Below are 16,108 nucleotides of genomic sequence, written 5' to 3' on the forward strand. Positions count from 1 at the left end.
TACCATTTACTGTGTGGGTCCTGCCCTTGTTCGACTTCACACTTTTCTGTATAAAATTCCATCAACCATTCCTCCGCCTACTTGGCCAATCGATCCAGATCCTGCTGCAATCTTTCACAACCATCTTCACTATCTGCAAAACCACTAACTTTTGTACCATTAGCAAACTTGCTAATCTTGCCCTGTATGTTCTCATCCAAATCAATGATATAGTTGACAAACAGTTACGGGTCCAACACCAAACCCTGAGGCACACCACAAGTCACAGGCCTCCAGTCAGAAAAGCAACCTTCCACCATCACCCTCTGCTTCCTTCCATGGAGCCAATTTGCTATCCATTCAGCTACAGTATCGTTAGATTCCATGCAATCTAACCTCCCAGAGCAGCCTACCATGCGGAACCTTGTTGAACACCTTACTGAAGTCCTTGTACACAACATCTACAGCTCTGCCCTCATCAACCCTTTTGGTCAAGTCTTCAAAAAACTCAATCAGATTTGTGAGACACAACCTTCCCATGTACAAAACCATGCTGACTATCCCTAATCAGCCCTTGCCCATCCAAATGCCTCTATAACCTATCCCTCAGAATACTCTCCAGTAACTTACCAACATTAGATGTTCTCACCAGCCTATAGTTCCCAGCATTTTCGCAGCAGCCCTTTTTGAAAAGAAGCACAAAATTTGCCACCCTCCAGTCTTCCGGCATCTCTCCTGTTTTTAAGGATGACTCGAAAATTTCAACCAGGGCTCCTGCAATTTCCACTAGTTTCCCATAATGTCCACGGATATATCTGATCAGGCCCTGGAGATTTGTCTACCTTCATACATGACAGTACCTTCAGTACTTCTTCAGCGGTAGCCCTGACTGCTCTCAAGACACTTCCAGTGTCTTTGGATTGTGGGAGGAAACCGGAGCAGCCAGAGAAAACCCAGGCATACCTGCCTCAGCAACTTCCCTCTTAATCTGCAGCCTCAACCCATTTTTCCAACCCCTGTAACATCCTCATGTATGTGGCCCAATAGGGAATTGTGTGTTTACAATGGTATTTATTCATATAAATATAACTGCTATGTACCCATCCTCCACAAGGAACACTGATTTGTTGTTCATTTCAGATATGAAGATGGCCAAGTGGGTGATATCAGTACAAATACACAGGATGCCAGCATTCATAAAGAAATTCTTCGGGTCATTGGAAACCAGACAGCTACAGGTTAAACGAATCACACATCATCACTGACTGGATCAGAATGCCTTTTCTGGCTTTTAAGCTGCAGTGCAGTTTTGAACTAAAATATTAACCACCTAATTTCAAATGCACACAATGTTAAGATTTAAATAACGCACTTTAATTTCAAGATTTCTTATTTGAACCTTACATATTAGCAATGCCAAGTCCGAAGTATTGTCAGACATCAAGTTGGCATTGTTGCAGTAGGTTTTCCTGGAAAATTTGTACAGTATTATGTATTGGCCCTGATTTTTATTCAGCTTTGGCAATGGTGGAAGATTGAGAGTGTGATTGTGCGTTGCGACTGGGTTATACTCGGTGCTGATTAGTTAAGCTGTGAATCTTGGCAAAGTGTAGAACTGTGTAGAATCTGCAATGCGTGATACATATGGGATTGTGCCCCATAGTGTCTTAAGATGCCATGAAGGAATTCTGAGGAGGAAAGCTCTGCCTCAGGCATCAGTGGAATCAAGGGACTGTTTCCTTCCAGGTTCATCAATTGTTCCTCTTTACTCAAGAAATACTGCAGAGTTTTAGGAATGGTGATATAATCCTGTCCCATTAAGAACAGGAATTGTTTTTAAAGATCAAGTCAGTTTGTCCTATACCAGCCAAACCATCATTTTATTTATGTTTTGAAAAAGATAATTGTGAAGACAAAAATAAATATTTTAAAAAATACTGCCTGGGGTGCTTTGATTGCAGGCCTTAATGAAGAACCCAAACCCCTTATCCTTCCAATGCGCCATGATAATGCCAACTTTTTATATAACAAAGAGCCTTTTTTTTAAAAACTCTTGGTGGTGATGGATATTGGTGCTGGCAGCCGCTACAAATTCCTTTTAGACCAGAATAAAAATAATATGAATATCAGAGCCTTGAAAAATGGTACATTGAAATGTACATTTTTTTAAATAGAGGAGTAGTGCAGGATTTTAGCGTATTGAGACAATAAAGGGCAGTAATTTTGATAATTTGGACAGGTCCTAAAATAGAATACCATTCTTTTCTATAAAAAGGGCACATTTACGTTTAAAATTAGGATTGGTCTTCAATGTTATAAGTAAGTCACTCTACCACTGCGCATTGGACCTGGTTGAATTTTTTTTTCTTTACAGACAGCATCTAATTTCTGGATAGAATGTATCCATTCAAGAAAACAGTTATACTTAAACCTTTTAATTCTTTCCAATTTCAACTCTCTACCAATAAGATTTCTATGTGAAGGGTTGTTAGATATTGATATCTTATTTTAAAGAAAGGTTTTTAATAAAAAATGTTGATCCAATATTATACAGTCTTTGCATAAAGCAATTGGAAGTGACCACATGAAATTAAACTGCTAGTGTCATCTTTACAAAATACTTGTCTATTTATTGGGAAATTTAAAGTTTCAATTAATGTTAGTAATATTGTGGGGTTTTTTTCATTTACAGCACAATCCTCTCTACAAAGATAAAATAATTTATGCTCAAATTCATTTCAACCTTTTGAAATACCTGTAGCTTAAAAAGTTTTTTTTTTTTAATGTCACTTGGTAAATTGTGGATGTCCACTTTGGAGAAAGTTATACAGACTACGTATGTTACAAATGTGCAGATAAGGAAGCAGTAGCCCAAACATAGCATTGCAATATCTGTACTCTTTATAAAGCTCTTGAAAGTTACAGACTTAATCTAGATTCAAGCACAAACCACTTTACAATGCCTACTCCACTCTTCTGTATCAGATATAATTACAATTAGCATTCAATTTGAAGCTCTTTAATTGCAAAGAGTTTAGAATTGCAACTCTTCAGAAAGGTCAACCTGATTCATTCCTTGCTCTCTCGCATTATGTTGGTGGTACTGATTTCAGCTTAAATAATAATAAAAAATTATAATATCAGGTATGAAAAAAGTTTACAGATCAAACTTTCTTTGGACTTGTTTGAAATATAGAAATCACATCTTTTGAATTATGCTGTACATCAATATTGTACACTATCATAATATTTCTTATGTATAAGTTAAAATAATCATTTCGGTAACACATTTCAGTGAAAGATGCAGTTTGTAAGCACGTTTGTAACAAGGTGTGCAATGTGAACTAATTCAAAATAAGTACCAAGATTTTCAACATATTTTCTATTTATATTTACTTGACAAATTTGTGAAGGTTTTGACAAAACCTCCCATTTTTGTCTTTTGATGTGACATCACACCAGTTCACTCTTATGAAGTATAGTTTATACTGTTCTTTTAAATTACATTTCTGTTCTGCATTTTATCACATGTTGCTTCTTTCACCAAATCACTTTGTTCATACTTTCCTCAACTTATTTCTACTGTAATATCAAATCACAACAGGTTCTTAGTCAGGATTTGAGGTTTACTATTAAGGTAACCAGCATTCTATTTTTAAATTTATTCATGCAAATAACCCAAGGACGCACAGGTTTATATTGTAAAGGTTGTAAAGTATTGCGTTTTACTATTTGTAATTTACATTATTTGGAATAAACTCCAATTCTAGATCAAAATAAATTCAAGATCAATGGAAATGAAAATTAGGCAGGGTGTATAATGGGAGCTTAATTGTTTTGTGGTACAATGACAACAGCCCTCCATCCTGCCATCAAAATGAACCATAATCGTCTCCTTGTGTTTTAATCAGCATTTATTCCTCTTACCCCCAAATTATGACAAAATATTGGTTCTAATATGGAGTAGCACGAGCGGATAATGTGTATTTTCATTTCACCGAGCATCATGTCTTTGACTAGGATATCTGTACCTTCACGGTAATAATAAATTGGTCACATTTATTTGAAAGTATATATTTTTAACCATTGAAATAAATGGTGAAAATGATTGTCCTGACTGATGTAAATCACAATTATCAGCAGACCATGTTTGATACTTGAGCCATTCAAAATAAGGCACGTGGGATATGTTCACCTGCTCTAATATTTCTAATAACATTGTCCAGTATAGCAGCAGAGCCCATATTGACACACTAAAATACCTTTCTTTATGGTTGTAAAAGACCTTTAAGTTATGAGCACCACATTTGTGAATGGGTAATGGTGGTCTTTTGCAAGCAAAGCACAAACTGATGCATTGGCAATGGTTGATTGCATAAATTATTAAAGAGATGTCTTTTGAGATGGGTTTTGGAATGTGTTATGCAATTTAGGTTTGCTGTAAGAATAATTTTAATAATACCTGCTATTGTAGGCCCAGCATTTGAGCACATTCTCTTGGAATGCTCTATTATTGGTGGCACCATCAATCAGAAGGTTTCAAATGATGGCTTCATTTGCCACTCCTTTACATGCAAATCGATGCAAAACATTTGATATTATAAGAAAAGTCATAATTCCTCCCTGCACGGGAGAAAGCAGCCATCCCTCTAAAAAACACTGTCAAAGCACATTGAGTCTAACAATGCTGGGTGTGATGTGCAGTATCAATCAGAACCACCAACATTAGTCATTCAAACTGAAGTAAGTACCAAGGCGCACATGCTTTGAAATGCAGAAATCTGGGACCGACGGAGAAACCAGCCAATCAGCCTGCCTCAATCAGCCTGGACTCCACAGGGAGCATATTCGTGGGGTCCACAGACCTGGCAATGGCTCAGAAACCCCACTGATTTCATTGCAGAGAATAGAATTAGGATGTCAGACATTCTTAAACTATTCATGTGACTCACCTACTTTACATCAGAAAAACTCTGCCCCCATCTTTGTCAACCATCAGGGCCATTGCTTGGCACGATGCCACTCTTCCTGGGCACCATCTGGATCATTGGGCTAAACTCGAGGGCGCAGGTGGCCATCAGGAACCACGGGCAGCAATTAAAGTTCAGCACAATTCAACCCACCAACTCATTGATTTAACTTACCATGAGTGGAATGCCTGTCCTTGGATAGGCTGCCAACCTTGCTTATATTATTTTGGTTGAGTTTCAAAAGAATTATATATTGTAGATATAATAAGCCCACATAAATGCATTAAGGTTTTATAAAACTGCCTCATTACAGAATCACGGAGCACAGAAGCAGGACCTGCAGCACACTATGTCCATGCCAACCATGATGAAATCTACACAAATCCCATTTTACCCCTCACATCTCCCCGAATTCTTCCCTTTCCCCCTCACCAGACCTATTCTACACCAAGGGCAATTTACAGGGCCAATTAACCAACCAAGCCACATGCCTTCAGGATGGGGGAGGATACTGGTACACCCAAGGGAAACAGTAATGAATACATGCAGACTGCACATATAGAGCATCCATGTTCACGATCAAAACTTGGTCTCTAATCACTACCTGTAAGAAGGAACTGCAGATGCTGGTTTATACTGAAGATAGACGCAAAATGCTGGAGTTACTCCAGCATTATGTATCTATCTTCGGTCTCTAACCACAATGCCAACCATATTGACAACTCTCTATGCATTTCATGTCATGATCTCTTTCTTAATATAAGCCGGCCTTAATCTTAGAAGTAGATAACTTTGATTGTAAAATCCTCATGTTTTGCTGGGTGTGGTTGTGCACAATATTCCTACATGTTGTAATTGGAAAATGCACGCAAAAACTACTGGGATTTCTGTGACTGTCACTTCACATATTATATGACAGGGCTATGTTCCTCATTAGGAGCAGTCAAAAGTAATATGAAATGTTCCCCATGGATGGTGAGTTCACAAACACATGATGGGAGAAGTCACAGGAAATTAGGTTTCCCTGTTCCATTGCACGTGCCTCCAGGCATAATGCATTTCAAAGATCTACATTTGCTTGTGCCAACTCTATTGGGTCCAAAATCAAGGGTAGAATGATTGTAGGGAAAACCTTTTTTCTTCTCCCATTTTATTTTTCCACAACTATTTTGACATTTACAAGTATGTTGAGCCTCTGGCGGAAAGCTCAGAATCGATACAATTTCCTATTTTCCATTAAAAATCTGAGACCAGATTTGCATCTGCTCCAATCTAAGTCACGCAAGTCACAGAATTTGTAATTTGATGGGAAAAACTCCAAGGCTGTCCTGGGTTGTCTGAACTACAGTTAATGAAGCACCTCAGCTGCTAGTGATTCCACACCCAGGGACATTTTTGTGGCAGGGAGGGTGGGTCAATGCCTGAATACATTGGCCTATGGTACTTTGCCTCAAATTGCAAATAGATATTTCTTGCCGCCATTTTGTTTCTTAGAGCCACTTTTAAAGACCAATTGTTGTGTTTTGAAATATTGCTGGGAAATCTTGGACATTCCTTCCCATCCAGACTGAGCAGATTGCACTGGTTTGCTTATTTTTCTGGGTGCCCAAGATTCTATCCCAATACAATACAATACCGTTTATTGTCATTTGAAGTTCAAACAAAAGTTGGTTTCGGCAGTCATACAACAAGAAAAGAACAAAGACACACACCAACACAATTTACACAAACATCCATCGCAGTGAATCTCCTCCTCACTGTGATGGAAGGCAAAGTCTTATCTCTCCCATGTGCACAGCTGTACTTCTGTCACAGTCATGATCTGTAAACTGAATGGAAAAGTGTGTACTATAGCATGCACCCTCTGTGCATGAAATAGTAGCCTCTGGTGGACGGGGAAAAATGTTTCATCCAACAGATGTGCCGGAAAGATTGCTTTCCATAGCCATGTTTTGTTTGTTTCACTTGTCCTCTACACTGCATGAGCAATCTGATAACTGTAATTGCAATGTAAGAGTTTAAGGATATGTATTTGGCCTACACACAGTGTTCCATTACATTATACTGTAGAGCACTGTCTGATTAAATGTTTTGCATGAGCAAGGCAGGACATCGTATTTAAAGTATATATTTATGGTATTGTTGCTAAGAAAATATATTTTTTCAAAAACAATTGAATTTAATGATGTACAATGTCAAATTATTATCACTAAAATTATAATTCTCATTTTATCAGTTGAGTGTTCTATTGTACTAGTTTTAGCTCCCATGGGTCTGCTTTCCCTCTGGTATTATGGCATGGTGTTAAGGGTGTGTTGTTCAAATGAATAGTGTGTTCGAAGAGTAGATCTTGCATCAGCTAATCATCAGGACTGTCTTTCTGTCTCAGCTTTACTGAAGTTTGGTAATTTAATTCTTTATGAAATGGTGAAAGGCTGCTGTTGCAAAATAGGGACTGGATGCACTTCCACTATTTGCATATCAGTCTGTTGCTTTAAATGGTTTTTGTAATTAAATCAAAATCATTTGGGGGGATGAAAACTGTTTTTTGGCAGAAGCGCAAAGTAATTTATAACAAATTGGTAGCCAGTTGTAAACCCTGCGCTATTTTCTTTTCCATTGTGGAGTCAGGAAGGAGATTAAATTCTGCTGAACTGTTCATAAGATCATGTGATAGGAGCAGGATTAGACCACTCGGCCCATTAAGTCCACACTGCTATTGAATCATGGCTGATCTATCCCTCCTAACCCCATTCTCCTGCCTTCTCCCCATAACCACTGGAACTCTTACCAACTGTTAACACACAGTTCTGCACAATTGCCAAACTAGAGTTTTATCCCCTATTATCTAAGTCTTGATCTAACTGAATGGTGGTACTGGTTCAAATAACTGAATGGCCTAATACTGTTCCGGTCATTAAATGAGCCATACTCACTCATGATGTTCAAAACAATCCAATCTTTTACTTATCAATGAATTATCCAATGGGTGTGGCATGTGCTCAGGAACATACTACAGTTGCATATAAAAAATCGGACTGGAAGCTGCCATGCTATGAATAATATAAAAGATAGCTGTTTGTAAAAAGAGAAAGGGAAGGACCTGAATATTGTGTGCTAAGTTTGGGTTTATTTGCATTTGAAGTTAATATAATTCCCACATTGATAATGCCATACGAAAGGACACAACTAATTTCAAGTGGTCTAAATGAAAATTCAATCGGAAAAACCATCAGAGAATCTTGCAAACATTTTTAATATTAACTATCTTGCCCTTTTAATTGCAGGGAATGGACACTGTGGTAATTAATTCACGTAAAAAAAGGAAAATGTCCTACAGCTAAACCTGCTTAGAAAATTATTCTGACTAAGAACTCAACCTTGTTTTATTTTTGTCAATTATTTTAAAATTTTTGATATTTTAACTGTAAGATGTTTGTACAAGGTTTTGAAATGAACCAATGGTGGTTATCAACCATAAAAGAGGGGCATGTTGAACTTCAAGCCCCTTTATTAAAAGTTTAAAGATGTACATGAAATGGGAACCCATCTTTCTATCATTTAGATTCCTATCAACTGCCATCTTTAGAGATGAAATAGGCCTTTGGTAGACACATCAATTGAGTGACCAGCTCGTTTATACCATATAAAAAGTCAAATGCCGAAAATATCCATCACTTCAGGCAGGATCTGTGAAGCAGGAAACTGGATTAGCAATGTTTCAGAAACCTCTGCTGAAAATGCATTAAACTAAAAAAGTCAACTGGTTCTCCTTCTACAAATGCTGCCTCATCAGCCAAGTATTTCCAACAGTATACTGTTTATTTCAGATTTCCAGGCCCACTTCTTCCATTCATTTGCATTTGTGTAAAATAGTTTTGATTTGCCTTCACCCACTGTGCACCACTACCAAAGACCTGTTTCACTCCCCCTTTTCCTCTCATGATTTCAGCTCACTTGTTAATTGACCGGCATTCAACCAGAACAGACACAAATAGTGACATTGCTGTATAAGACAATTAGTCGAGCTGTAAACCAGACTGCTGAATCACAGCAGCTTTTATGAGCTGTCACCATCAACCATTTTCATCACCACTTTATTCTCAACCCAGTTATTTTGTCCTTTTTATGCTTTTATTTAAAAATTGATGCAAAATTTTCATCACACAACAATGTTGAGCAGCTGTCATAAACAGATGTAATTGTAATTCAGTACCTTAGCTTTCAGTGCCTTAGAAATATAAGATACTGTAAACAATGACATTAATGTACATGATGTAAATATCGCCAAAAAATACAGAGGCCAAATATTTTCTGTACCTGGTTCACATTGCTTTTCATTAGAATTGTAGCTCCTCTTGCTGTCTGAATTTCCTCAATTTGGGATTTTGTTTGCTGTTTGATCAGTTCATGAACTGTTTTGATCAATCATTGATGTAAATGCTTCATTAAAAAGGTAATCAATTCTTTCTGGTGAGTTTCCTTTGTCTATAGAATTGTGGATCTGTGATTCGGGGTGAAGTTCGATACATTAAATAAATGAGCTGTGTCAGTTGAGATTATATTTTTATAACTATAACATAGGTGCAGAAAACCATACTTTACTTTGCAATAAACATTTTATGACTCCAAAATGCTGCAGAATTAAAATCTAGCTAAATCAAAAGTCAAAAGAAATTTCTCATCAATATTTTTTAAATGTGTCTTTAAAAATCATAAGGGTGCCAAGAAGGTTGATTCATTTGCTCAGCCTTGTGTTCATATGCTAATAAGAAATAGAAGCAGGAGTAGGACATTTAAACCCTTGGACCCATTCCACCATCAGACATGATATTGGCAGATCTTCTGTCTCAACATCATGTAGCAGCATATTGGATTGGCTGGGAGAGCTACTGCCCCATAGCACCAAGAGACCTGGATTCAATCTTCATCTCGCGTGCTGTCTGTATGGCGTTTGTGCATCCTTCCTGTGACTGCATGGGTTCCTCCGGGTGCTTTGGTTTTCCTCCCACATTCCAAAGATGTGTGGGTTGGTAGGTTAATTGGCTTCTGTAAATTGCCCCTATTGCATAGATAAATGGTTGAACTGGAAAGTGGTGGAGGGATTAATGGCTATGTACAAATAATAAAACATTGAATTAGTGTAGGGTTATTGGAAATGTGTAGTTGATGGTTGGCGTGGACTTGGCAGACCGAGGAGCCTTATCTGTGTTATATGAGTTTGACCATTTCGCTACTCTATTCACATATTCTATGGTTTCCCAAACTTCAAAAAAAATCTATCATTCATAGCCTCGAACAAAATCAATGACTGCACCACGAAAATTTTCATTTTTGTTTTTGTAATCAAATCCTCTAACAAGACCAACAAGACTGTTTGCGCATTAGCTTCCTATAATTTATGTTCAAGGACACAGAGGCCCATTTGAACAATTGCACTTCCAATTTTTCACCATTTAATAAAATATCAACCAGCTGTTTACCTGAAACAGCCACGAATGGACTGCTAACCTAACATAGGTAGATATTTTTCAGATAACATGGCTAGTCTCTACTCGTAAATTTGTAATACACTGGTGATCTTTCACACAGATTGTGTAGATAAAAAGTGTGGATATCAGGGGGAGGCAGGGTCATCCCATTAATTTTATACATGCAAGTTTGTGGCCACACAGAGAGGAGGGGACGAGTCGGGCTACAGGAGTCTGGTGAACGACATTCTTGCCTATGGTGAGGTGAACGACCTAAGCCTCAACACAGACAAGACAAGAGAAATAATAATGGACTTCAGGAAAAATCCATCCCCCCTGCAGCCCCTCATCATCAAGGGGACTGTGGTGGAGAGGGCTGACAGTTACAGATACCTGGGATTACAAGTAACATCAGATCTGAACTGGACTTTGAACACTGCTGCCACAGTGAAAAAAGCACAGCAGAGACTGTACTTCATCAGGCTGCTCAGAAAAGCTGGTCTGCACTGTCGCCCTCTCACCCAGGTCTACAAAGGACTGATAGAGAGCATCCTCACCACAGGCATCACGGTGTGGTATGGAAACACCACACAGACAGAGAGGAAGGCTCTGCAAAGAGTCATAAAGACTGCAGAGAGGATTCTCAGAACGGAACTCCCCTCCATGGATACAATCTATACACAGCGCTGTCAAAAAAGAGCAGAGAGAATCATCAGAGACACACTACATCCAGCTCACTCCCTGCTCAAACACAAAATCTGCACATACAACCTCAGGCACCGACGAGTGGACAGCATCGTCACAAACAGAACACGCTTTTTTAAGAGCTTCTTCCCTGCCACAGTGAGACTCTTGGCCAAAACAAAATGAACTGATGTCCTGACCTACCTCATAGCACATCATATTATATTATATTATATTGTCTCCTGGGCCTGTGCAATTTACAATGCAATCGACACTTTTTATATAGGGTTTGTGTAATTTACAATGCTCTCACTTTCCCCTTTATATAGGGTTTTAGGCATTTTCTTTCTTTTTTAGTTCTAGAGAAGTATATGTTTTTATAGATTATGTGTCTTCTGTGTGTCTTTTTAACTTGACTTGACTTGACTCTCTCTGAACAACCGCACAAGAGTTCTTATGTGTGTAAGCACAAATGGCAAATAAAGTTTTTGACCTTTGACCTTTGACAATTGCTGATTGTAATATATTTATTCAACTTTCAGCAGTGATTAGGCAGACATTGTTATGGATGCATGAAAGCTCAAATATTCACTGCCAACAAAGATGTGGAGTGGGGTTGCCAGTGTGTATTTCAGAATAGTTTAGGGATTGAGGGACAGGCTGCACAGATTTGCACTGGTCAGGAGCTATTTATTTTATATTATTCACCTGCAGGGTTTTACAGAGGAACGTTTTAACAGACTGCAAGCAACAATGGAAACACAAGAGACTGCAGATGCTGCAATCTGAAGCAAAACAAAAACAAGTGCTGGAGGAAGTCAATGAGTCAAACATCATCTATGGAGACAAAGAGATCGTCAACATTTCAGGTTGAGACTTTACTGTACATCAGGACAGTCCTGATGCAGGGTCTCGTCCCAAGATGTCGACCATCTCTTTGCTTCTGCATATGCTGTTTAATCAGCTGAGATCCTCTAAGTTTTTTTTTTTGTTAAAGGAACAACGAACAAAGGAATATGTTGTAAATTGGTAATGAATGATGTAGAATTTCACATATTTGGAATGTATGTACATGTAATCATTTCTTGCTTTCATGCCAATGTATGTGTTCGCTAATTGAAGATCTGACACTTCACAGCAGTCACTGAAAAAATTCTACTGATAATAGTGTGTGGTGATTCATTTGATCGTTTGGGTTCCAGAATGAGCCTCCAACCTAAAACTAGTAAATCTCAATCTATTTTCAGGGTTGGAGCTCATGCCATGTTAGGGATATTAGGGCAGCATAGTGGTGCAGCTGATGGAGCTGCTGCCTCACAGTACTAGAGACCTGGTCTGATGTTGCCTGTGTGTAGTTTGCACATTCTCCCTGTGACTGTGTGGATTTCCTCTGGATGCTCCAATTTCCTCCTGCATCCCAAACATGTGCAGGTTTGTAAGTTAATTGGCCCTCTGTAAATTGTCTCTCACCACAGAGAGTGGTGAATCTCTGGAACTCTCTGCCACAGAGGGTAGTTGAGGCCAGTTCATTGGCTATATTTAAGAGGGAGTTAGATGTGGCCCTTGTGGCTAAGGGGATCAGGGGGTATGGAAAGAAGGCAGGTACGGGATACTGAGTTGGATGATCAGCCATGATCATATTGAATGGCGGTGCAGGCTCGAAGGGCCGAATGGCCTACTCCTGCACCTAATTTCTATGTTTCTATGTGTAAGGAGTAATGCAAAAGTGGGATAACATAGACCTAGTGTGATGGTTGGTGTGGGCTGAGGGCCTGTTTCCAAGCAATTGGAACATTTCCTGGAGGGAATTCCGCTGTTGGTGCTTGTAAATAACCAAGAACAGTGCTGCATCAGGAATAGTGGAACACCCAGAGAGGTGGCACAAAACACCGAGCTAGGTAATCTCAAAGGTTAAAGGAAACATTTGCATTTGATCTCAGATCTGGTATGAAGGGCCAGATTCTTACTGTAGATCCCCTTGTATAAGTTTAATCCTCTACTTTGCTAAATTCTCTTGCTCTCTTTTCACCTAAGTACTCCCAATTTATTCTACTTCCCAAAGAGCACTATTTCATCAATAGTGCTCTTGGCCGGCAATATATTACCAGCAATTCCCCCCAAAATAATTTAAATAATCAAAACTTAGCAATTGATCAATGCCCCTAGCACAATGCCACTCAACATTATTGATAACAAAGCTATTGTCTGAGAGTGCTGCAATGCAGTGCGGGGATTTATTTCTTGACACTATCTCCTGCTCCAGGAAAATGTTCCATGGGAGTAATCAATGTTTAATGAGAGGAAAGAAGTTAGTCAATCACCACCCCCCCCCCCCCCCCCCCCCCCCCCCCCCCCCCCCCAGCTCTAGTTTCTTCCACTTTACATCCTACTGCTGCTTTGATGTGTTTATTGCAGTTTACATCATAATTTGTATTACATCTCATTAGTGGTTAATTGTTAAATAAATAATATTCTGATACAAGGTCTTAACAAAAATCTTAATTTATAGCTAAATACAATATACTAACGACATATAACAATATCAGTATACATCTCTGTGTATGTGAAATGATATAATTATCTCATTTAGAGCTGATTCAGTAAGCACTCCTGTGTGTGAGAATGCATCACTAATACTAAATGTGGTATTATCTGTATGCACGTACTTCGCACATCAATGGAATGAAGACAGGAGAGCACTTAAAATGAAGTGATTCCATTGCATAATATGCTCCACTAATTTCCCCATTTTAATGGGTCGTTCATCAAACACAACTCTATTAGCTGCTGTTGCAAAGCCAGCAAGGCCAACTTTGTAGCGTTGAAAAACCTTACTTTATGAGGCATTCCTACTTTCCAGGGGTTTGAATTCACTTTTTCTGGATTAATGTTTTGGTTTAATCAATAGCACGGCACAGTGGTGCAGGAATAGTATTCGTGCTTGCAGCACCAGAGACCCGGGTTCGATCCTGACTGCGGGGTCTGTCCGTACGAAGTTTGTATGTTCTCCCTGTGACCGCATGGGCTTTCCCCTGGTGCTCGAGTTTCCGCCCACATTTCAAAGACGTGCGGGTTTGTAGGTTAATTGGCTGCTGTAAATTGTCCCTAGAGTGCAGGATAGAACTAGTGTACAGGGTGATTGCTGGTCGGCGCAGACTCAGTGGGCCGAAGGGCAGTATCTCTAAACTAATATCATAAAATAATGTAATGACATGTAAATGGCATGCTGACAAATGTGAAAACAAAATGGAAAAATAATCTAAAAGGTATTTGATAGACCTGTAAAAAAAGATATTCATAAGGTCATAAGTAATAGGAGCAGAATTAGGCCATTCAGTCCATCAAGTCTACTCTGCCATTCAAACATGGCTAATCTCTCTCTCCCTCCCAACCCCATTTACCTGCCGTCTTCCAAAACCTCCGACACACATACTAATTAAGAAGAAATCTATCTCTGCCTTAAAAATATACATTGACAGCCTGCTTCGCCTTTTAGCAAAAAATTCCACAGATTCATTGCCCTCTGACTAAAGAAACTTCTCTTCATCTCCTTCCTAAAAGAACGACCATTGAATCTGAGGCTATGACCTCTAATTCTAGACTCTCCCACCAGTGGAAACATTCTCTCCACTCTATCCAAGCCTTTCACTATTCTGTATGTTTCAATTAGGTTCCCCCTCATTCTTCTAAACTCCAGCGAGTACAGGCCCAATGCCGTCAAAAGCTCATCATATGTTAACCTACTCATTCCTGTGATCATTCTTGTAAACCTCCTCTGGATCCTCTCCAGAGCCAGCGCATTCTTCCTCAGATATGGTGCCCAAAATTGCTCACAATATTCCAAATGAGGCCTTACCAGCACCTTATAGAACCTCAGCATTACATCCCTGCTTTGTATACAAACCCTCTTGAAATAAATCCTAGCATTGCGTTTCCTTTCTTTACCACCGATTCGACTTGCAGATTAACTTTTTGGGAATCCTGCAGCAGCACTCCCAAGCCCCTTTGCACCTCCGATTTCTAGATTCTCTCCCTATTTAGAAAATAGTCTATGCAAATAAGTTGCAGGGTGACAATAAAATAAGGAGGGGAGGGTGATGGGGAATGGGATTGTTCTGATGACCTGGTTCTGATGTGTTGAGTGGCATGCCGCTGTGCTATAACAAACTTAATGTTTAAAGAAGGTAGTAAAAAAGAAGCAGTTAACGCTAGTGCCTCAAAGTACCTCAGGTCATGTATGGAGTTTAAATGTTCTCCCTGTCATTACATGGGCTTTCACTGCTTGCTCACCCCATCACCGTTACACCACCCCTCCTCCCATTGACGTGTTGGTTGGGTATTGTGGATGAGCACCTACCAGATAAGTTTTTTAAATTTATATATTTTTAAAATTGTACAAGGCATGTTTAGAAAGTTTGAGAATGTACAAGGCATCACTAGCAATTTTGCAGATGACACGGAAATAGATGGTATTGTATACAGTGAAGATTTTTCTCAAGACTAAATTGACGGGGGTGGGTGGTGGGTGTAGGATCCATTGCGGAGCTGAGGCAGGTGCGAGATTGGAAGTCGGCATGGAAAGTGATGAAAGCAAGTTCAGTGGACTGGATAGGCAGAAGCATGCGGGGAGCGACTGAATTGCAGATGTTCTTGCGAGAGGCCTGACGGGTAAGGCCGATGAACTCAGCGCCTGGATCAATATGTGCGATTGGGGCATTCAAGCCATTATTGAAACCTGGCTAAGAGAAGGACAAGACTGGCCTCTTAATGTTCCAGGATACAGATGCTACAGGGTAGATAGAGGCGGGGGGTAAAAGAGGAGGGAGTATTGTTGCTTAATTGATCAGGGACAGTGTCACGGCAGTAGTCCGATGTAACATTACTGATGGTTTTCCCACTGAGACTATATTGGTGGAGCTGAGAAATTAAAAGGGGATGATCACCATGTTGGGAGTGCACTATAGGCCCCAAATAGTGAACGGGAATTAGCAGAACAAATATGCT

At 39.3% G+C, this 16,108-nt stretch overlaps 1 protein-coding gene across 2 annotated transcripts in view; it reads left to right on the forward strand.

Moving 5' to 3' along the window:
- The window catches only part of parp8 (poly (ADP-ribose) polymerase family, member 8), a 404,781-nt gene extending 395,351 nt beyond the window's left edge, over positions 1-9,430 (forward strand). For both annotated transcript variants that reach the window (XM_055633843.1, XM_055633852.1), the window contains one exon: positions 1,120-9,430. In XM_055633843.1, coding sequence (XP_055489818.1) covers positions 1,120-1,222 — 103 coding nt within the window. In that variant the 3' untranslated portion in view covers positions 1,223-9,430. The remainder of the gene's footprint in view (positions 1-1,119) is intronic.
- Positions 9,431-16,108: the final 6,678 nt, after the last annotated feature.

Source organism: Leucoraja erinacea, chromosome 1, assembly GCF_028641065.1.
Source record: "Leucoraja erinacea ecotype New England chromosome 1, Leri_hhj_1, whole genome shotgun sequence".
NCBI lineage: Eukaryota > Metazoa > Chordata > Chondrichthyes > Rajiformes > Rajidae > Leucoraja > Leucoraja erinaceus.